The sequence below is a fragment of the Coptis chinensis genome, chromosome 9 (assembly GCF_015680905.1).
Source record: "Coptis chinensis isolate HL-2020 chromosome 9, ASM1568090v1, whole genome shotgun sequence".
Taxonomy (NCBI): domain Eukaryota; kingdom Viridiplantae; phylum Streptophyta; class Magnoliopsida; order Ranunculales; family Ranunculaceae; genus Coptis; species Coptis chinensis.
In genome coordinates, this window is record NC_141464.1 from 74,034,586 (window position 1) to 74,058,561 (window position 23,976).

A 23,976-nucleotide genomic window follows, 5' to 3' on the forward strand; every position below is an offset into this window, starting at 1 on the left:
GTCTGCCAGTAATCCTCAGATGTTTGCCGTGTGTGAACCTGATGGGGAGCCTACTTATATTTCCATTCCTAAGGTGCCTCATGCTCGTTTCTCTGAGTTAGAGCCGCATATTGATCAGTATACCATGGTGAGTTTAATTGTTTTATTTATCTTCTTCATTATATATATAATATGTACTCACACTGTATTTTCTTGGATTTTTAGGCTGAGGTTCTAGAAAGATATGAGAACCAAGTTCTTATGTTTGATGGGATAAGGACTGCCCTGTATCATTATAGCTAAGAAAGAGAGGAGGCATATTCTCAGACATATCAGCAATCCCAACGTGCGTATGATGAGACTCGGAAAGCGTATGAGGATATGCAGCAACTGTACACGCAACAACATCAGGGATATGAAAAACTTCAGGCTGAAGTAGTTAACCTCCATGCAGACAGAGAAGATCATAATTCTCATATTAGGAACTTAGAGGAGCAACTTCGGAACGTCCAAATAGAGAGAGGAGAGGGATGGAGTGGTAAGGGGCGTAAGAAGAGAGCTAAATAAATTTGATGTAATATGATAGGTTTTGGATTATTTTGGATATTATATAATTATATCATAATCATAGATTTTGAACTGCATAATCATAATCATAGGTTTTTAATTTCTTTAATTTTTTCGATTTTGAATTACAATTCTTAATTTCTTCAATTGCACAATTGTTAATTTCTTAACTTCTATGCACAACTCATAATTTTTCAAGTTCTATGCACCACAGTTCTAATTTTCAGAAAAAACGCACACGGTTTTGGCAAAATCGCGCCCATTGATGCCCAATCCCACGCGGTTTTGCCAAAACCGCGCCATAGAAGCCCATTTAGCAACCCAAGCCCACACAGTGTTGGAAAAACCGTGCGGTTTTGGCAAAACCGCGTGAGTGATTTGATACAGCACCAAACCTGGAATCAAATATTGGTCGATTTGGTGTTTGGTTTGGTGTTTTCATCAACATGTAGTTCTCCTGAAGTTGAAAAAACACCAAATTCTTGGTGTTTGATGATAGGTTGATATCACTGCTAAAGATGCTCTTATAAAGTAGGGGTAGAATCAAACTTTGGTTCACCATCAGTGCATGCTGCTGCACCATCGTCAAGAACTCTTGTTTCACTCTCAAGAACAGACTGTGTTGTTAGATTAGCTGGAACGGTTGAAGGCTGAACAGAACACTGACCTGAAGCTGGAATTGGCAAAAAAGGAAGTTGAACGAGAGGCATGTCATCATCAGTGTCTTCTTCAGAAGATGAGGAGGCATAAGTTCATCCTGGATAGCTGAGATACTGGTGTCTAGATCAGGAAACAAGATGAAAGGGTTGGTCACTCACCCCTGATCATCCAGCTGAGAGACATATCTAGTAACCTCAACAGCCTCCTCAAACTTAACTTGTCTGGCAGCATTGAAAGACTCTTAAGAAACATCAAGCACTCTCAAAGCAAAGCGAATGGCATTTTCAGCTGACCTCTTCTTCACCTCCTTCACCACTTGAGAATAGAACTCAGAGGTCTCCGCCAAGAGGTCACCAGCATTTTTATTAGAGCGAAGACGCTTCTCTTTTAGAGCCCTCTCATAGCATGACATGACGTCATTTGCATAGGCAATGGCTTGGCCAAGGGTCCTCATCTCCGTATTCCTACGGTGTAGTTCCCCTTGGACCTCATATTTTGCTTGCAGGGTGGTGAAGAGGGCGCGCAGTTCCAAGAACTTCACTTTTCAAGTGGCAGAGTCAGCAACTCCTTTCTGGGCTTTTTCCAGAGAGCCCCGGAGATTGGAGATCATATCTCTCATGTTCTTGAAACCAGTATCAGATTTCTTCTCTTCGGCCAAAAGCTGGTCAACCTAGATTTGTAGGTTCTCAGCTCTTTTCTTAGTAGCCTCCTTCACCCAGATCAGCTCACCAGTAGCCATGTCATCAGTGGCTGTACCCACTAAGGCCACAAAGATAGGCTCTTTCATGGCTAAAAAGTTATTCACTAACTGAAAAAGGATACAGAGTGTGTAAGTGACACAATGAGAGAAACATAACATTGAACAGAGAGGGAAAGGCTTACCTTGGCAAGGTGAATAGCATATCGGTGAAAGGACAGGTCCAAGCTCCCAGCCATATGGGCTTCAACCTTGTAAACAGGAAGTCGCGCAGCTTCCAAAACTCCAAGCGCGATATTAACATCATTAACAGAATGCTTGTTGGTAATAGATAGTTCATCAGTGCGTCCCCAACGCCTCATCTCCACGATCATCTCCCTTTCAGGGGAATCTAGAGATCTTGGCGAAAAGGGAATGTCGTCACTCACCCCCCTCCTATCACTGAATCGAGGAGGAGGGAGAGCGATAGTTACAGCAGTTGTTTAAACAATGCCCTTCCCCTTGCAATTATCAGGGAGGGAAGGGTCAACAGTTAGAGGGACATTATCACCAGTTTGTTCAAAATCTGTGGGAAGATCTGGAACTGGTAGGGTTATAGCTACTTTCTCAAAACCAAAATGGGGAATAGTCACAGGAACCTTAAAAAGTGTTTCTTCATTAATAGAGAGAGGGCAAAACTTCATTTTCTTACCAGACATGGCAACATCAGAAGCAAAAGTAAGAGCAACTCTCTTCAGTTTATGGTAGTGGGACGCACGCACTTCCCTTTTAAAATTACTAGCCGCCAGTAGTTCATGAGGCAGTTCAGGGCCTCTCCCACCAGTGATCACACAATCATCACTGACAGCAGGCTCCTGAACTGGGCCCGATGTTGCAGCATCATTAGAGGCTTCCACAGAGCTCTTCTCCTTGTGGTTTCCTCTTCTTCTAGTACACAAAGAGGATTCTTCCTGAACTGGAGGAGGAATAAGTCCAGCATCTTGATCCACAGGAGGAGGAAGTGTTGTGCGCCCATAATTCACAGTACTTATCCCAAAAGGGGAAAAGCCAGGGGCAAGTTGCAGCAATTCTTCAGTAGACATGTTAAAATATTCAAAAAGATGGGTGGAATCAGGAACTATCACCCAAGGCATCCTCTGTTCCTTAGGGATCTTCTTGATGAAGTCCACCGTAGCAGCATTAGTTGCAGTTAATTGATTTCATGGGGAAGAGTCATCTAAGGAAAAGTAGTAAAGAAACTCAGTTGAAAGACTCTCATAGTGATTGCAAAATTCATGAGAAAAGAGACTTATTGGTTGGAGCATGAGTGTGCTTTTTGGGAACAGGAATTCCCACAAGCTCACCATCATCATCAGAAACATGAAGGTCCCACGCATCACCCAACACACGGAGATGGTGGTCAGCCTAGCCCTCGTCACTCTGCTTCCCCTCAAAAAAGACAATCGGAGAGTTCTTGTCTCTAGTCATGAGATAATAGTATGATTGGTCTCGAATACGCCGGACCTCGTAAAAGTACCCAAAAATCCAGCGATTCAGAATGAATCCATGTCTCTTGGCCAGCATGGCAGAGTACATAACAGTTCTGTAGAACAAAGGTGCTGCTTGACAAAGAGCAAGATTAAAGTGAATCATGCACTCTCTTAATAGTGGGTGTAGGAGAAGAGTGAGTTCGGCCTTGAGTTGACCAATGGTGATAAGCGCCACTTCTTTATAGGCTAATTCATCTGACAACCTCCCCCACTCCAGGCCGATATCATCAGGAATGTGAAATTTCCCTCGGATCAGTTCCAGGGAGAAAAGATCTCCGAAGTTTACAAGTGACCAATTAGGATTCATGATCGGAAAAGAGAGAAAGTTTCAAGTTTTGGTTAAACCCTAACGGGAGATCAAAAGGTTCAGTATACAGGAAAAAGTAGCATAAGAGATAATGAGAGTTCTCTCACCATATCTTTTATATAATGATAAGATGGACAGTTATGATTAGCCCAAGCATTGCGTCTTTTTGGGATGGAACTGTCATCATTACCTTTTTTGAGAAACGGTGTGTCTGTTCGAGTCGTCTTTTTAGAGCCTTAATTAGTTGGATATGTAAGCAGTTCCAATAACAGTTTAGGTAAAAGATTCTCGCTCCAAAAGCAGTGTCGCTTCAAGCGCCCACGTGCTGGATGGCACGAGAGGGGGCATCTATAAGAGGGATTTCCCGTCATTTAACAGATGACACATGTATAGGAAATAATCTAAGACTATAGATGTCCAGAATGAGATGAGGACCATCGGATCAATTTTGTGAATAAGTGATCTCATGCTTAGCATGAGTGTTTAGTGGACATGTGCTAGGCACGTGGCTGACCGCCTCTAAGTATGATAGTTCTCCAAGTTGTTAGGAACTAATATAGACAGTTCCTGAATAGAAAGAAACTGAAGATGGCGATCTCTGATGATGAAGATGGAATCGTGATGACATATCTTAAGAGTTACCTTTTAGATATAATCTTCCATACACGATGGGATATTATGATCAACAAGAAAACTTACCTCTCATAAGATATGGTCTAGATTCATACTTCCATAAGGAGAGGAATCCTAATAGGATGGCAGAGTCCAAAGATGGAAGGGAACTCACAAGCGGTGAGGACAGTCCTAACCCTAAGACTCTCGTAGCTCTTCCTATATAAACCATAGAGATTCGCTTTTAGGAACTACTCAAAATAGGGTTTGATTCTCCTAAATAAACAAGGAGATACGTAGGCAGCCACTAGATGGTTCAAGCCTGAACTCACAATCATCTCATCCCTTCTCTACTCAGTCAACGCTTCTAGATCACAAGGCACAGAGGAGGATCAGGGGATACTCGAAAAAACCCCTATAGTCGTAATGAGAATTCATCGATTCACTCCTCCCAGTCGTATGCATACCAGGAAAAAATTTGTCACTGAGATAACAAGGAACCCATTTCTCCCACATATTATGCATTTCTGTCAACTAAGGATTTGCAGACAACTTATGATTCTCTATTATTGTACACCATCTTCTTTCAAAATCAGCAATCTTGTACGAGTAAGAAATAATGTTTTTCAGGTCAGTTACCAATGTCTCAATTTTAGTAAAGGACAACTTCTCTTGAAATTTCTACATAATATGCCAAAGACAGTAACGATGACGAGTATCAGGGAACACTTTTGCAATGGCTGTAGTCATCGCTCTATCCTGGTCAGTGATGATTGCAGTTGGCGCACGACCACCCATGGCTGCAAGCCAGGCCTTAAACAATTATATGAATGTATCTTCTGTCTCATCAAGTAACAGCGCGCAACCAAACTGAATCGACTGCATATGATGATTGACTCTAATAAAATGAGCAAAAGGTATAGAGTATGCATTCGTATGATATGTGGTATCAAAAGAGACAACATCCCTGAAATACTTATACTGCACTCGAGACCTCCCATCAACCCAAAAAAAGTTTACTGCATTCCCATTTTGATCTAGATCAATAGCGTAGTAAAACTAGGGATTCTCGGCACTCTTCTACAAAAAAATATTTAAGCACGGCAGTTGCATCACCTTCTTTAGGAATCTTTCTAGTCAAACCATAATGATGGTTCCAGCAATCCTTATTTGTAAACCCAACTTTTTCCCCACTAAAAACAGCTACAACTTTACCGATAGGTAAACCATTTTCACCAAAAATCTCAGTCAACTTCTTCGCCGCTTCAGACATATTTTTGTTCAATCTCATGCAATTTCTCTTTACTGGACTAACCAAACCATGGCTATAGTCATTTTCAGCGCAACTTACATAGTATATATTTTCGTGTTTTCTTTTTGTAACACGCATTCTAGCGGGGCAACTACACTTGACAGTGCTAATATTTCTAGAAACACTCACTTCTCCCACTTCTCTCTTGTTATGGACCCTTCATGTGAACAAACTATTAATCCAAATCAAGATTAAAAAACAAAATTTCAAAATTGACCTCACAAAATACGAAATTTCAGTTTGAAAGCTCACAAAATATGAAATTTCAGTTTCAAAATTTCAGTGTGAGGTCAATTTTGAAATTTTGTTTTTTAATCTTGATCTGGGTCCATAGCAAAATTTTGAAATTTTGTTTTTTAATCTTGATCCAACAGCCGAAATTTTGCTATTTTTTTTATGTCTCTGAAATTTATGTCTCCCTAGCCGAACTGTATATATATATATATATAGTCTCGATCTGTGTGCGTCGAACCCTCTTGCGACGACCTTGCTTATTGATTGTGAATATCATTTTTTTTTTATATATCGTTTGTTGAGGTGTACTTTAGTGATCTCTTTTCATAAACTAGTTACTTGATTGTTCTATATCTGTTAAGACGGTTAAGTAACTAGATTCTACTACTCATTATGTCTTGGAAAAGTTAATCATGATAAATATATTGTTTGATTTGCATGATTATGTCAGGATTTATATTTATGAAATGTCAAAAATATAGAGGAAACTCTACCGAATTTTATCAGAAAAACCATGTATTTTAGGTATGTCATTGCTTGAGATTTGGGGCGTTACATTGGAGAAGTGTGTAGTTTACAAATAGCAATAGACATTAAAACGAATTATTTTAAGCATTTTTATAAGCAATATAAGAAATTATAAGCAGCGTTTGCGCTTTACAAAAAACAAGAGAAATCGAATAATGTTGGAGATCGAAGTGTGTGCTTCCTCTTTTCTTCTACAATTGTAAGTGTTTATACTAAACTAGTCAATTGTGATCGAATGCTAATCTCAGATGCGAGAATAAGAAATAGAATGTCGGAGAATTGTGTGCGCTTTACAAAAGATAATAGAAAACAAGTTATAAGCAATAAAAAAGAGAATGTTGGAGAAGTATGTGCACAAATTATAAGCAATGTCGTCTGAGCTTTACAAAAAACAAAATAGAAAACATATATGGCCAGATTGATGTTGGAGGTTGATTGCTGCGTGGTTTGTGTTGGTGTTTTATTAAAAAAATGTGCATGTTTTCTTTTGAGGTGTAGTAGCTAGTTTTCACTAGAACAAGAAATTTGTAACTTAATAATATTCGGAAAAGCTAGTGTGCGCATCCGAAAAGCTAGTGTGCAGTGTGTGTACCCATACGCAGGCATCTGGGCCACTCATATAGGTAGGGAATTCGTGTGTATTGCAACAAAAAAGTACTGTCAACGGCTCTCATTTCTGCGCACACGTACATCGTATTTGTGAAATTTTGGAATGAAGAGTAAGGTAAAAAATTTATTAGAGGACGTCTAGGGTGCATCACGATGTACGTGTGCGCAGGAATGAGAGCCATTGACATTATTTTTTTTTGCAATACACACGAATCCCCTGTCTATATGAGTGGCCCAGATACCTGCGCATGGGTACACCCTGCGCACACTAGCTTTTCGGAATTTTTTATTGGTTAATTTCAAAAAAAATTGAATTGAATTGTGGTGCGTGTTTTCGTAAAAATTGGGTGTGCTTTAACTCCTCCAAACGAATAAGGGTGGAATTCGAGCTAAACAAGCCGAAGCTTTACCATGCTCAAGCTCGGCTCGCTAATTACACGAGCTTTAAATTGAGCTCGAGCTCAACTCATATAGTAAACGAGCGAGCTCGAGCCGAGTTTAAACGAGCCAAGCCCAAGCCGAGCTCCGAGCCCTCGGTTATTTTACACTATAAATATGCTATTTGAACTAAACGAGCCGAGCTTCATCAAGCTCATTTGTTACACGAAGCTTTTATTTGAGCTCGAGCTCGCTCATATAAGAACGAAATGAGCTCGAGCCGAGCTTAAACGAGCCGAGCCCAAGCTGAGCTCCGAGCCCTCTGCTCAAATTCCACCCTTACAAACGAAGAGTCGGATACAAATAGTATTATCCGATTTTGTCGAAATGTGTCAGAGTCACACACAATGTGGACTATATCAAAATGTGGAACTATTGAAGATATCTTCAATTACTACTAGAGATCGGCAAACAGACAAAGACTATGTTTCTCCCCACATCTGACCATGTTTTCAATTGAAATAACAGATACAGTGCGGCACAGAAGAAATTTTCAATTGAAATAACATATATATATATATATATAACATATATATATACTATAGATAACATATATAATTACTACAAATTAGATATATATATAGAGAGGCCGGATTTTCTCCACCCGGGTGGAAAAAGTTGACTTTTACACCTTACAAAATAATTTGGACATGTGTCCATTTATATAACACTAGAATAAATGAAACTAACAGAGTGAGATAAAACAAAAAAAGAAATCACTACAAATTAGAAAAGATTTTGTGCGTGCTTATCTCCACAATCGCAGTGCCCAATTGTTAAGTAACTGTAAGTTTTATGAAATTTGCTCAAGCGATTTCTGATGAGATCATTTCTTTTTCAATATCAATTGATCCAGTTAGCCATTTTTGTCTTAGATTCATTTTTAAGCACTATAATTTAAGTGGCTAGTCATATTTATCCAAAATACCATCGGAAAATTCATGAACATAAGTTACATTAGAACAATATAACTACTTAATAATTCAAGAACACAAGAGTTAGAGTGAAAACACTATATATGTTTACAAGTTCACTGAATTTAAATAAATACATGTAGGTTTTCTCATTTAAATGCAAAACAAGTCTTTCTACTTAAATGAAAGATAAAGCAAACACCAAATTACTTATTTTTTGGAGTAATAATAAAATGGTTTTTTTCGTTGAAATATACGAGTAGGACTGTAGGAGAAGAGAGTGAGATTGTGGACATTTTGTTTTCCAGATTTCACGCATAGAATATTTTCTATTTTTTGCGATTTGTTTTGATTTTCTTTTTTGAACAATAGTTAACACCGTAAGTTGGGGCTTACATATGTAGACACATGTCCAAATTATTTTGTAAGGTGTATAAAGTTAGTCTTTTCCACCGGGGTGGAGAAGATCCGGCCTCATATATATATATATCATATCATATAATTATATATGTCTGCACAGTGCACACAGATGCTTTCTTACTGTCCTTATCGTAGAAGCAATGCGGCCCAAAGTTAATGGTACAGACGTACAGTATCGAAGTGAGACAATTATGGAAATACCATCCATCAATCGCTGATAGACCGAACATAGAAGGATTACCAAAAAATCACTTACAGAATTAGGAATTTACCTCAAAATAATGGTGTTTACAGTAATAATATATTCTCACAACTACAACAACAGCAACAACAACAAACAACAACAACAACACAAACAATACCAACAACATTTCCCACATCTTACCATAACATTGAACATAATTAAACGAAGAACAGATTCAGTGGATCGATCCCCAACTTCAAAAGTGTTCAATTAGGTCACCACCATAGCTCACCACTCACCAGTGGCACATTGTGTGAGATGAGACAGGCGAAGTGTGAAATGTAGGTGTTTGTCCTTGTCTTCGATATTATAGCTAAAGAGGGAAAATGGGCAAAAAGGGAAATCAAATTGAAAAATTCTAGCCATTTGTTATGTGTCCCTAATGTAGGGTTATGTATGTATCACGCACTCTAAAGTCTGAACCATTCAACTTGTGGTCATAGAGTCTGCATGGCCTAAAGATCATACCAATTAAATGAACCTAGTTACCTAGCTAATCTTTAGAGTAAGAACTTCATGTGTTAAGGCACTTAAGGGTTCCCATCATGTAGATTGTAGATCGTATGGTTCCTTACTTTAGTTATTAAGTGAAACTGCACGGCCCACAAAATGAAGTGATCAATTCAATCCTAAAATATCAACGGTTTGGATTGCCATTATTGAAAATATCTGTGTTGAGTTTGACCTCGTTAGGATATGTACACTAGGAACATGACATTAAAAGTGCGATGGAAATCCTTTCACCTCATTAGGATTTGGGAGTACTACATTGTGAATTAATAAAATGAATAATGAATAAAAACCAAAAATATCATTGAAGGAGATTAGTACCTTCAAATAGAAACACAAATGCGCGGAGTAAGAAGAATTTAAATGATCATCTCTAGGAGCTCAGTGGAACGTGATATTGGCACGGCTCAATTAAATAACAGAGCCCAAACCATATGAGCAACTATTTTCTAATTGAACCGCACCAATATCCCGTTATATTATATCAAGGCCATTTATATCCATGAGGCCATTGTACGTTCCTGCCATCTGATCTGAGAACAAATATGGATGAACACAAATGAATATATCCTTACAAAAAAGATAGGAAGAAACCAAATGAAACAATGTAAAAGAAGTTAAGAAAAGATGGTATAACTGTTTCAGCCATCGTTTAAGCTTTTAAGTGTTTTTTTCTTTCCTTTTTTTTTTTTTGCTAACCGAGTTGTGCTACCCCTTCCAAGGTTAAGTGTTTTTTTCATCAAGTGAATTTTATAGCATATTCTACAACATAAAGTCTCCAAATTACTAGTTAGGTATGTTTGTTATCATATAAAAAGTAATTAGCAGTAGCATCTATTGACACATTGTACGTCTTTTAAATAACAACAGCTTGTGAAACTCCAATTTGCATTGCATGTGCAATTACGAACTAATATGATGAATGTTACTAGCCATCTAGTAGAGATACACTAGAGAAAAAAGCGGCTTGTATATTTAAGCACTGCTGTGTACATAGCCTCAAAGTTGAGCACACACATTTTGTGTACGCACCCTCAAAGACGAACACACGTTTTATATATGAAGAAGCTATGGATGATTGACAAAATGAACACTTTGTTAAAATACTAATCATAACTGTGATTAAGAACAAAAAGAAGGCAGACAAATATACCTTATATGATGCTAAAGAAACTAGAAAAATGAGAAAGTCAGGAAGAGAAGAAAGGATGTGTGCTGGGAGAAATTTTGTAAGAATAGAGAGGGATGTGTGAGATGTTGGGGGCTGGTTTTGAAGAAGCTGCATTAAATTCCCAACGACCCAACAACAGAAGAGGTTGGAATATTTATTTAAAAGCTGAAAATGGTGACAAGCCCACCTAGAGACTTAACTATGTAGCAATTAATTTCGCATTTATGAGGTAGGGAAGCATGTTGGTACGGGTGATTCTGCAGTTAGAACACAATCAGGATCTTGGTTTGTGAACTTTTACCCTTAGCTTGGTTGTTAGAATTTTGATTGTTTGCATCTGATTTATGAAAAACCGAACATACAGTGATACAAATAAGGAGAAAGTTGTGCAAAGTAACTAAGTGTAGGCCTGTAGGCATGTAGCCCTGTATGGTTTGTGCAACCACCGCATGGGAATCGAGCATGGGGTATCGCACGCGAAACAACAGATCAATAATTGTTATTAGTGATTGCCAGCAAGTTGTTATACGGCATCTACTAACCACCAATGTTTGTAGTTAAGGGTGGAATTCGAGATAATCAAGCCAAGTTTCACTATGTTCAAGTTCGGCTCGTTTATTAAGCAAGTTTTGAAAAAAATTCAAACTTAGTTCATATAAATATATGAACAGGTCTGAGCCAAGTCCGAATAACTTGTTTATTTTACACTATAGTTAGTGTGATGCTGTTTGAGTTTATCGAGCCGAGCTTCATCAAGCTCGTTTGTTATTTTAGTGTGATAAAAAAATAAAAACGAGGCTCCAATTCCAAAACTAACTAGGGGTAAATTTATGAGAGACTGGCAGGAGATCAACCTTATAAGGCCACAAAAACAGCCCATTATCGGCCCACGTCCATATACAAGTTACAACAAACTTAATCACACGTGCAATACGGAAGTTGCGTGTAAAAGCAATTATCTCTAAAAATCCCCAAATTACCCCCAAAGCAAGGCATCTTTATCTTACACACGGAAACTTATATATATTTCCCTTTCCTACTTTTCTCTCTCATCACAAATTTTATTTTTTTTTTCCCTAAATTCGAAAACCCTAATTTTGATCTCTTCTTGGTAAGTGTTTTACTCAAATTCTATATAATCAATTTGATTAGTTTATTGTTTATATACATGATCTAATAAATTATCTTTCAATTGTGCAGTGAATTTTATTCGATGGCAAAAAGCTCATTCAAGTTAGAACACCCATTGGGTAATATGTTATTCTTTTTTTCAATTTTATTACTTTATGTTTGTTTTCTTGTGATATTATAACTTGGGTATGTTGATTTATTTGTTTATTTTATGTATTTTGTGTAAAGGTTAGATCTTTTTGGTTTTATCATGTGTGTCTTGATGGATTTTCTGTAGTTTGTGATAACTAGTTATGATCTATTGATTAGGATGTTGTGATTATGGTTTATGCATGCGTTTTTTGTTTTACATTTTTTGTAGTTCCGTGCTTAGTGTTCTGTTGATTATGACTAGATGTACTAGTGTGTAATGAATTATCTTGACCTGTATTTGAATGTTGCTAAACTTGTTTTGAATGTGTTACATAGTCTTGCAAAAGAGATTGGTCCAATCTTGATAAGATGCTTTACCTATGAAAACCTCCTAAATATTTGTTTTAATAATCAGTAATCTGTGTAACTAGATTCTCAATAGCTGAAGTTCTGTATCTTAATTCGGATAATATCAATTTGGTCCTTTTTATTAATATGCATAGTCCATTTTATTTTATATTTTACTTTTTCTTTTGGTATGTGAATATGAAGTGTACAGCTAAATATTTTGTATCTCAATTTTATTGCTCTTATATCACATTTATTCCCGATCTTAGCGGAAATAAATTTGTTTGGTAAAGAGTACAGAGATTTTGGCCTGAGATATCCTTTTACAAGAACTATTTCTCTAGCTGTATTGATATCTGGCTTTCTATATTATTATCTGAAGTTATCTGTTTTACATGCCAGAAAGGAGACAGGCTGAGGCTGCTCGTATCAGAGAAAAATATCCTGATAGAATTCCAGTGAGTTTTCAGTTTTAAACTTAAAGGAAACATGTATTAGTGTTGCATCTGTTTGTTATGCATACTTGTCTATGAATGTTATTTCTTATACGAGTTGTTTTTCTATGTATAGGTGATTGTGGAGAAAGCCGAGAGGAGTGACATTCCTGACATTGATAAGAAGAAGTTAGTTTTTCTATATATTTTACCGTATTTGTTTTCTGGTTTAATTTCATGGATACAGAATTCTGTAGGTTCTAAATCTTTATTCTCCTTTGTTTTATCTGCTGATGATTGCAGATATCTGGTTCCTGCTGACTTGACTGTTGGTCAGTTTGTTTACGTAGTTCGAAAGAGGATTAAGCTTAGTGCTGAGAAAGCGATTTTCATATTTGTCAAGAATGTTCTACCACCTACAGGTAAGATGATTCTTTCTTGTGTTATGAACCTTTTAATGAACCTTATGCCTGTTAATAGTGTTTTAAATTGTAATATCTTCCTTCTGTCATTGCAGCTGCCATGATGTCTGCTATCTATGAGGAGAACAAGGATGAGGATGGTTTTCTTTACATGACTTACAGTGGGGAGAACACATTTGGTTTTTGAGTGCCCCAGACAGCAAAACCAAATCAAGTTCGAAGGAAACACCAAGTAAAAAGCCATGTAAATAAACTTCAGAAAATGCTGGAGAAATGTATATTCCTAGGAATCCCCTTCTTTTCCCCGCAGTAGCATATACTCTTCTCAGATGGTTTATTTTGTTATTTCTAATTTGGTCTGATTGCTACTTGACCATTAGAATTTGCTAGAAGCAAGCAGTTTGTTTGTGAATCTTATTATTCTGATTATGAATGGTTCGTAGCCGCACTTGTGAATTTCTTATGATACTAATTAAACAAAATTTTCTTAATTGTCACAATCCTGAGTGAGTGATTCCCCGCTTAAAATGGAGGACAGTGTATGTAACAATCTCGAGTGAGTGATACCTGTCTTTTAATAGAGGACAGAGTATGTACTGACATTTTCGAAGTGGAGAGATTTTAGGCGGTGTTGTTTCAGTATGTGATGTAGTCTCGATTATGTTCGTTTTGTGAGTGGCTATTTTTTTTTTTTTTTTTCTTTGAAGATTTTTTAATGTTAAAGCGATGTGAGTTGCAACTTTCGAGTCTTGCTGAAACTTGAAGCAACTTAATGGATGTGAGTTGCAACTTTGGCAATGAGTGCAGTGTGCAACTCTGCCCCTTTTGAGTCCATACATATACTTGCCACATAATTATTGAAACCTTCTTACAATTGAGTCCATACATATACTTGCCACATAATTATTGAAACCTTCCAAAAATGCCTTCATTCTTTATTCGTCGGTAGAGGGGAATTGCCGAATCAAAAAATCTATTATTATTTAGACATATCCACGTGTCATTCAAATTATATTTCTCTTTTCAAAATCAAAAATAAAAACAAATAAATAATAAATAACTTACCCAATTAAATAATTAAAACCAAAATAGTAACTAACAAAAAACTTACCTATACTAGCATTTCACCCGCCATGCCGGAATTGTTTCATTGTATGCTTTAAACGTTTGGGTTTATCTGTATTTTAGGCTTAATTTTTATAAAATTATTAGAGTCAACTATACTTAACTGGCTTAGTCCATTTTGGCGACATGGGGATGTAAAAAACGGGAAGAAAAACAGTGAGATGGAATGATAGATCATTAGAGAACCTTTATAGCTTAAAAAAGGAAGAAAAAGGGAAATCTGAAATTTTCTGAAAAAAATATAAAAAAAATAAATCAGTCGAACCTCACATTTCAACAATCTAAAGGAATAATAACTACATAATATCCGTTAAAAACCACTGACGAATCTTACTTAATATACTACTCAAATTATGGACAATAGTACAGGACCTTGGTGGATTTGAACCACCGTCTCTTGGGATGTATTTCACATTCAAGTGCTCTTCCATGGAGCTAAAGATCCACTTTAAAATGCCAATTTGCAACATAACCAAAGCTAAAGATCCACATTCGGTTTTTTAGTTAGGCAATGGCCTTGGTTTACTTGTTGGGTCTGGTGAAAACCTCCATCACCACAACAATTGTGAGTGAACCTTGTTTGTAATATTCGTCCTTTTTCTAAAACAAACAAACAACGTGAATTAATTGTGAACTCTTATACTGGAGTCCTACCAAAGCATGAAAGCTTACAAAAAGAAATAATGAAAATTATACGTTCACCTAGTAGTCGAGGACATTCAATCGTTATTTGCATTTTTGGGATGTCCTGTCAGTATCGCTAATAAGGTGAATCTCTTCTAAATACTTACATGCTATTTCGAGTTGGACCATAAGATTACTCACAGGAGTAGTTCGAGTTGGTACCCTTTTGAAGCCGAAAATGGAAACATAAATACATATGGAAAGTATCATTGTACAATTTGTTTTTCAAAATTGAAACTTCAAAGCTCAAGTAGAAGAAAATTATAAAACTACAATGGAAAACTAAAACTTCGGCCTCTATATGGACAAAATAGAACAATTACTGCTTACATATTTTCAACTTGATTTGCTCAACTCAATTACCACTACACTAATGTTGTCCTTACTACCTTGAGCCATTGCCAACTCAGCCAAGACTGTTTCCTTGGTGGAATTTGCAAATGTTCTCCCAACTTGACCATTTCGACAATGCCTTGCAACCTGGCAAGCCATCTCATTTGACATAACATGTTTAAAGTACTAATCGCCTACATTCATCATATTTAGATCTTAATTACGTTCAGAAGATAGCATAAACATCTAATTCCATTTAGAAAGTCTTAAAATTTTAATTGATGATACCGAAGATAGCACCCCGCCAACAAAGAGTTACCGATCTCATTTAAAACAGGCTTAACAATTTCCATTTCTTAAAGGATAAATCATTGGACATACCTATGGATCGAGAAGTAGCAAGCACTCCAAGTACTTTATAGCCATTCCAATTTATGACTCTTCCACCAGCGGCTTCTACTCTATCCATTTCATCTGGTCTATCAGGCTGCAGAAAGATGTAGTATATTGTATAGTGGACTCAAATTGAAATTTTTGTTTGAACTATTATTTTCTTCAAAAATATGGAGGTGGCAATGGTGAATGTTAGTATAGGTTATGATTGTTAGTAGAATGATATATTTGATTTAAGTTCACAACCATCTTCATTCTCTATTACCAATCACTTCCAAGTTTGTTCATAAAAAATAAGAATAATACTATGTATATGTTGTTGAATCACTTTTTGTGACAGGCATTGGCAGAAGAGATTAAGGCTAGGTACGAAAAAACAGTTGTCAAAGTAGTTGACCTGGTATGTCTTACATGTATTTTGTCTATCTCTATGGGAAGTCAAATCTGTTAAAAGTTTGGTGTGTCATGCTTTAATTATGTGTATTTTTGTTAGGATGATTATGCAGCTAATGATGATATATATGAGGAGAAATTAAAGAAAGAGACGTTGGCATTTTTCATGGTGGCCACATAAGCTTAAATCCTTATTGTGCTAATTTTTTGATAAAACTGTATTCTCTTTTTTTTTCCTGTTCCAAATGTCATTTTTAATTTACTAATTGAGGTGCACATACACGGTTTTGCCTAAATGATCATACATACAGTTCATCTAAATGATCATATTCATGTTCCCTCTCAATGACAGGCTGATTATTATATGTGCCAAATGTAAACCCTATAATTTTTTGAAAGACGCAACAAAATTATAATTAATGATAACATACACAAAGAGTCCAAGGGATAAAAGGAATGATCTGATCCTTAAAACCTCTGGAGAGCATTTCATCAGCCTCATCCAATACAAACATCTTGATGTTATCAGGGCGGAGGGAGCTACAGTCTTTCCTGTTCCAGACTGTGCTTGTTGGATCACATCAAACCCCTTGCAGAAGGGTACAATCCCCCTTTGCTGAATAGTAGAGTGCTTCTCAAAACCTACAAAAAGAAAAAGAAAAGTAAATCACATGGAATTCTTATTTCTAGGAGAACCAAGAGCTACTCATGATGCAGTACAATATGCAAAACACCTATTTACAACAGATAATCCAACACAATGAGAGCAGGCAACTTATGCAACACATACCGCCAAATAATCATTCAGCAAAAAACCCAACAAACTCGATTTTTCTTGTAAATTCAACCAGTACCTAGCTAAAAAAATATTATTCGAATATTTCTCAAACTCCCAAAGAAAATATCTCACATGCTTATGAAAAACTGAAAGGCGCAGCTGATACTTACCATAAGCATAAATTCCCCTGAGAAGGTTCTCTTGCAAATTCATTGCATCAAAACCCATCAGCAGTGAGTCTACACACATCCAATCAAAAACCCAAAAATACAATATCATATTCCACATCCAATAATAAAAGCTCAAATATATAAATCCAATTAAAACATACAAATCATTCATCTTGAATCATACTTGGCGACCATCGAACTGAGATCCTTCTGGTGCTAATCCTGCCATATCTGCAAACCAACAATCGATTATTTATAAATCAACAGAAAAGAAAAAGATTAAATTATAAAAATAAAATAAAATTAGATCTAAATATTAGTGACCAACGTAGTCCTAGAAGTAAAAATGGTTGGCCAACGACCACGAACAAACTCTTAAATATCTAGTTTATGATTATAGATGAAAACACACAATATACTTTATCAAATTCGAAACTCCTGCCTCTAATTACAGATGAATACAATCACAAAGCACTCATAGTCAACATTTTCAGTGACATCCTTATAGCAAGAGTTCTCAAAGTCACTCTTTGCCTACTTCAACTGTCTGTAGTGGCAAACATACGGCCGTAAAACTTATACATGAGCCACATCATTGGTTTTTTGTCTCTTCATTGTAAATATGTGTAAATGAGAAACAAATGAACAAAATGGGAATTGGCCATCGACCGAAATCTCCAAAAGAATGGGAAAAGGAAACATACCTGGCCTCTTTTGCAATTGAAATAAGTTCACCAGAACACTCCCTATATGATTTGTTTTCAACCTACAATAACATACCAAATTTTCATCAACTGAATAAGCTGTTTGGTTATAGAAACAAAAGGGGTGTTACCTTAACACAGTCAGATTCACTAAGACACTTTACCAGTTCCATTGCCAACCCTTTGCAAGATTTAGCCATACTCTCTTTTTAACTCACTTCGGGAAGTGAATAAAACCGTTCGGGCTCTGCCAACCCTCTATAGAGAGATATGAATGTTGATAGCTCGGATCATAAACTTAAGAATTAGAAGAAAAAGTTTTGGGTTGGTTTTCTATTTTCAATTGAAGGTTTTTTGTTTTTTTAAGGATTCGGAGTTTGAGGCGATGGGAAGGGTTTTCTATTTTCAGCTGAAGGTTTTTCGTTTTTTGAGGATTCGTAGTTTGAGGCGATAGGGTTTTTTTTTTTTTTTTAATCATTTTGTGTGTTTTAATGTTCCGTAAATATATCACGAATCATAATTTTGATGGGCGTGTAATTGTTTTCTCATGATTTTATGGATCTCGAAAACATATAACCAATCTCGAGCAAATCCAACGTTTGGTATAATTTTTAGTAAGGACTGAATTGTAAATAATTAAAATACTGTCCTTACTTTTAATTAACTTTGGATACCTACTTCAAAATTATGATGATGTGGCCTCCTGAAATCGCAGATGAGCATTTTCGCCCACTGTGTAATAATGGTAAATATATCACGAATCATAATTTTGATGGGCGTGTAATTGTTTTCTCATGATTTTATGGATCTCGAAAACATTAACCAATCTCGAGCAAATCCAACGTTTGGTATAATTTTTAGTAAGGACTGAATTGTAAATAATTAAAATATTGTCCTTACTTTTAATTAACTTTGGATACCTACTTAAAAATTATGCTGATGTGGCCTCCTGAAATCGCAGATGAGCATTTTCGCCCACTGTGTAATAATGGTTTTAGATTTGCACAAACAAATCAAACAAGAAAAAGAAAGAAGATAATAAAAAATAAAAAATCCTTGACGCAAAAAAGAAAAAATAAATAATAAAATAAAGAAAAATAAATTGTTTGGCACCTTAGTCTCACAAAAAGAGATTTAATATAGAAGATACAACAAAATGTGGCGGTTTCTAATATTTGAGCATCATGAAAATTTATAGATTTTTCATCTTGAGACCCTTTTCATCTTTCTTTATTTATTTTGTTTGATTTGTTTGTGCAAATATAGATAAATTTTTTGTTATTTGTTTCTATTTTTGTTTTTTGAGCATTGGAAAGAGAAATATAATTTGGAGGCACAGGACATGGAGTCCCAGGTAGTTATTGATTCATTACCGCATTAGGGTTGTTTCATTTGAGGTCTTCTATTTATGGAACTTTGAACTAGGATCTCAGGGGCAAAGTCTTCCTAAATCCTAATAGATAACTATCCTTGTGCGCCATTGTCTAGTTCTCTTCTTTAGATGTAAAACTAGATTTTGGACCCGGGCATACGCCCGGGATCTATTAAATATTTTGTGTCCTGAAACGGCTTTACAAAATGTCTCACACAAATTTTCGAATCAGAATATATTTTTATTAAAAATAAACCGAAATAATGTTAATGAGCAAATGATTATAATGCATAAGTACTTGGAAACTAAGGGATCAAATTGAGATAGCCTCTTCACTTTGTGGTTTAGGATATTAATCCATAAATTTCAAATATAATTATCTTAAACTCGATTTAGCTTGTATAATAGTTTTCTTAGATTTATAGTAATTTAGCAGGAAATTTTTGAACCAGAATATATTTTTATTAGAAATAAATTGAAATACGTTAATGAGCATCGATTATGGTGGATAAGTACTTGGAAACTAAGGGATCAAATTGAAATAGTCTTTTCACTTTTTGGTTTAGGATATTAATCTGTAATTTTCAAATGGAATTATCTTAAACTCGATCTAGTTTGTATAATAGTTTTATTAGATTTATGGTGATTTAGCTGTAAATCATCACCGCTCAGCTTATGTACTAATGTGTACAAATCACTAAAACAGATTGATTGTTTCTATATCCTCAAAGAATACACTACTCCCACTTGAAAATATTTATCACATGAACGTGTTCTACGAACGGGAGCCGTTATATTAAATTATTTTAAAAAATATTAGCAACTATGCATAGCTATGAGATATGAAAATTATATTAATTACTCATTTAAATTTCTTGCACCATTCTCTATAAAAAGAAAGCATCAAACTTTGATAAAACTCATCAACTTCTTTTTTTTGTTAGGTTTAACAATAGAAGTTTGATTGAAATTTTGTGAAAATGCCCATGTGGCAAAAATAATATTGAAGCTACTTAAATAGCAAAACATTCTCAATCACAAGAAAAGAATTATGATAAACACTACTTAAAATGCAAAACTATATCTGTCGAGACATTTATTCCCCCTACATATAATACAAATATGTTTTAGGGTTATTAGTTCAATGCATTTGCATCAAGTTTATGATTTTCTATTAATTATTTTTTGAGGTTAGTTTAATATAGTATGTTGCATCCAGTTTCCAAATTCTCATAAATTATTGTTTGAGGTTAGTTCAATGCAGTTGCATCAAGTTTCCGATTTTCTGTTAATTATCATTTGAGGTTAATTCAGTGCAATTGCATTCACTTTATGATTTCCCGTTAATTATTCATTAAAATGTTAATTCAAAGATAGTTCGTCTAGTTTTCGATGTTTCGTTAATTAGTGTTTGAGATTAGTTCATTGCATTTGCATCTAGGTTCCAATCTCCCATTAATTACTCTTTGAGGTTAGTTCAATACATCTGCATCCAGTTTCTGATTTCCCGTTAATTGTTTTTCTAGGTTAGTTCGATAGTTTACAATTTCTATACAGTTTGCATATATGTAAGAGCCTGTTTTTATAAACTCACTCTTGTTTTGGGTTCCTAATTACTCGTAATTACTCATGTGAGGAGGCTAAAAAAGTGAACATTTATGCTTTGAGGTCAGTGCAATGCAGTTACATCCGACTTTCGATTTCTAGTTAACTATTTTTTGAGGTTATTTCAATGCATTTGCATCCAATTTTGGATTTCTCGTTAGTTAATCTCTAATTTTAGTTTAATGCAGTTGCATCCAATTTTTAGTTTTCCGTTAATTATTCTTTGAGATTAGTTCAATGCAGTTGCATCCAATTTTCGATTTTATGTTAATTGTTCTTTGAGGTTAGTTCAATGCATTTGCATCAAGTTTCTGATTTCCCGTTAATTATTTTTTGAGGTTAGTTCAATGCATTTACATCAAATTTATAATTTCCCGTTAATTATTCATTTAGGTTAGTTCAAGATGGTTTCATCCATTTTTAATGTTTAGTTAATTAGTCTATGAGATTAGTTTATTGCATTTGGATCCAGTTCATTTTCCATTAATAACTCTTTAAGGTTAGTTCAATACATCCAAGATCTAGTTTTTTATTATTTATGCTTTTAGGTTAGTTCGATATAATTATATCCGGTTTCTGATGTCCCGTTAACTATTCTTTGAGGTTATTTCAATGCATTTGCATTTAGTTTCTGATTTCCCACCAATTATTCTATGAGGTTAGTTCAATGCAGTTGCATTCAATTTTTGATTTTCTGTTAATTATTTTTTGAGTTAAGTTCAATGCATTTGCATCCAGTTTCCGGTTTTCCATTAATTATTATTTGGGGTTTCTTTGATGTATTTGCATATCGTTTCCGATTTTCCATTAGATATTTTTCAAGGATTTGCATCCAATTTCTAATTTCCCGTTAGTTACTCTCTGTCGTTAGTTTAATGCAATTTGCATAAAGTTTCTAATTTCCCATTGATTACTCTTTTGAGCTCGCCATGTATTTGAATCCAGTTTGATTTCCTTATAATTATCTAATGTGGTGTATAATACCAACTTCTATTGATCCATATGTAGTGTCCTTACAAACATGATATAAAAAGTAAATTATGTTTAATTTACTATGTGCATGGGATCATCGAAGATTATTCAGTTCCCGATTTCTCGTTAATTATTTTTTAAATTATGCATAACTCACTACGTGGAATCTTCAAAGATTATCTACGAATGGGTGTTGTTATATTAATTATTCTGAAAAATATTTGCAAATATGCATAACTATTATATATTAATATTATATTAATTACTCAACCAAATTTCTTATAACGTGAAAACCTCACTCTCCATTAAAAAAAAAAAACTCACCTTTGATAAAATCCTTCAACTTCATTTTGTTGTTTAATAATAGAAATTTGATTGAAGTTTTGTGAAATTGCCTAATAAGGCGAAGTTCATATATATTGAAACTACTTGAATAGCAAGGAGTTCACAATCATACGGAAAGAGATAAGATAAATACCATTTTAAATGCAAAACTATACTTATCGAGACATTCCCACAACATATAACCCAACTATGTTTTGAGGTTAGTTCAATGCATTTGCATTCAGTTTCTGATTTTCTGTTATTTATATTTTGAGGTTAGTTCAATGCATTGCATCCAATTTCCAATTCCGTTATTTATTTTTTGAGATCGGGCAATGCGCTTGCATCTAGTTTCGATTTCTTGTTAATTATTCTTTTCGTTAGTTCAATACATTTGCATCCAATTTCCAATTTTTTGTTGTTAATTGTTATATTATTTGAGGTCAATTCAATGCATTTGCATCTAGTTTCTGATTTCCCATTAATTATTTTGTAAGATTAGTTTAATGCATTTGCATCCATTTTTCGATTTCTCATTTATTATTTAATAATTAAAGTCGCATTTTCATCTAGTTTCCGATTTTCCGTTAATTATTGTTTGAGGTTAATTCAATGAGTTTGCATTTAGTTTCTGATTTTCCGTTAATTATTTCTGGAGGTTTTGCGTCCAATTTATTTTTTTAGATTAGTTCAAATCAAGCTTGCATCCGGTTTTCGATTTCCCGTTAATTATTTTTTAAAATTAGTTCCACGCATTTGCATTATGTTTCCAATTTATAATTAATTTTTTTTTAAAAATTAGTTCAATGCAGCTACGTCTAGTTTCTGATTCTCTGTTAATTTAATCTTTGAGGGTTAGCTCAATGCATTTGCATCTAATTTCCGATTTTCTGACAATTATTTTTTGATGTTAGTTTGATATATTTGTATCCAAGTTTTAATTTTTTCGTTAATTATTCTTTGAGGTTAGTTTAATGCGGTTCTATCTATATTCCGATTTTCTATTATTTACTTTTTAAGATTAGTTTAATGCTTGCATTTGCATCCAGTTTCCGATTTCCCGTTAAATATTAGTTACGTTGAGGTTAGTTCGATGCATTTGCATCCAGTTTTCAGTTCCCCATTAATTTTTTTTTTTTTTTTTTTTTTAGTTTCAATCAATATTATATATATTTTAAAATATTTGTCATTATTGTTTTGCCGTTATTTTTTTTTTCATTTTCTATTATATATTTTGTGATGTTATTTTTTGTATAATTGTTTTTAACTATGTTTTGAGCCATGTTAAGGATATATTTGAAATAAGTCGGTGTTTTATCATAGACACTAAAATTGTATGATTTGTAATAAGGAATTAGTTTTTTATAAATCACTTAATTTTTTTGCAATTTTTTTTATTTGATCAAATATATAATAATTGAACACTAAAAGTGTTTGATTCTGTAATAGGAAATTACTTTCTACACATCACCTATTTTTTAGCAATTTTTTTTATTTGATCAAATATATAAGAATTGGAAATACACTCAAACTTTCTAAATACAAGAATTAGAAATACACTCAAACTGTATAAAGAGGTTCAATATACGTAGGATTATAGGCTATTAGAAAATATTATCTTTCATACTAAAGTGCCACATAGGATAGAGAAAAAGCTAACTCTCATATTATAGTGCCACATAGGAGAGAGAAAATTCTCCTTTAAAGGTCTCTTTTAGTATATAGACTAGATATACCGGGCATATGCCCGGTTCTTTTATGAAATTTTCATTTCCAAAGATTGTGTAATAGGAGTAAGGGTTTTATCATGTAATTTAACTAATTGAGAAATTTCATTTCCAAAGATTGTGTAATAGGAGTAAGTGTATCATCATGTAATTTAACTAATTGAGAAATTATTGCATAATAAATCACAAACATGTAAT

The 23,976-nt window shown here is 34.6% G+C and overlaps 1 protein-coding gene and 2 long non-coding RNA genes across 3 annotated transcripts; 1 reads left to right on the forward strand and 2 right to left on the reverse strand.

The window, feature by feature from the left end:
• Positions 1-9,148: 9,148 nt before the first annotated feature.
• Positions 9,149-10,814, reverse strand: LOC147477971 (uncharacterized). The gene is made up of 3 exons (XR_015209542.1): positions 10,714-10,814; positions 9,882-10,093; positions 9,149-9,363 (listed from the first exon to the last, which is right to left on the reverse strand). It is a non-coding gene; the product is annotated as an uncharacterized LOC147477971 (long non-coding RNA).
• An 860-nt stretch (positions 10,815-11,674) lies between these two features.
• Positions 11,675-13,654, forward strand: LOC147477972 (autophagy-related protein 8C-like). Its single transcript, XM_086582121.1, has 6 exons — positions 11,675-11,842; positions 11,932-11,981; positions 12,745-12,800; positions 12,913-12,965; positions 13,080-13,198; positions 13,294-13,654. The coding sequence occupies exons 2-6, from the start codon at positions 11,945-11,947 to the stop codon at positions 13,383-13,385; spliced, it is 357 nt and encodes a 118-aa protein (XP_086438247.1). The 5' UTR covers positions 11,675-11,842; positions 11,932-11,944; the 3' UTR covers positions 13,386-13,654.
• Positions 13,655-15,099: 1,445 nt separating this feature from the next.
• Positions 15,100-17,143, reverse strand: LOC147477973 (uncharacterized). Its single transcript, XR_015208960.1, has 3 exons — positions 17,075-17,143; positions 15,722-16,768; positions 15,100-15,534 (listed from the first exon to the last, which is right to left on the reverse strand). It is a non-coding gene; the product is annotated as an uncharacterized LOC147477973 (long non-coding RNA).
• Positions 17,144-23,976: the final 6,833 nt, after the last annotated feature.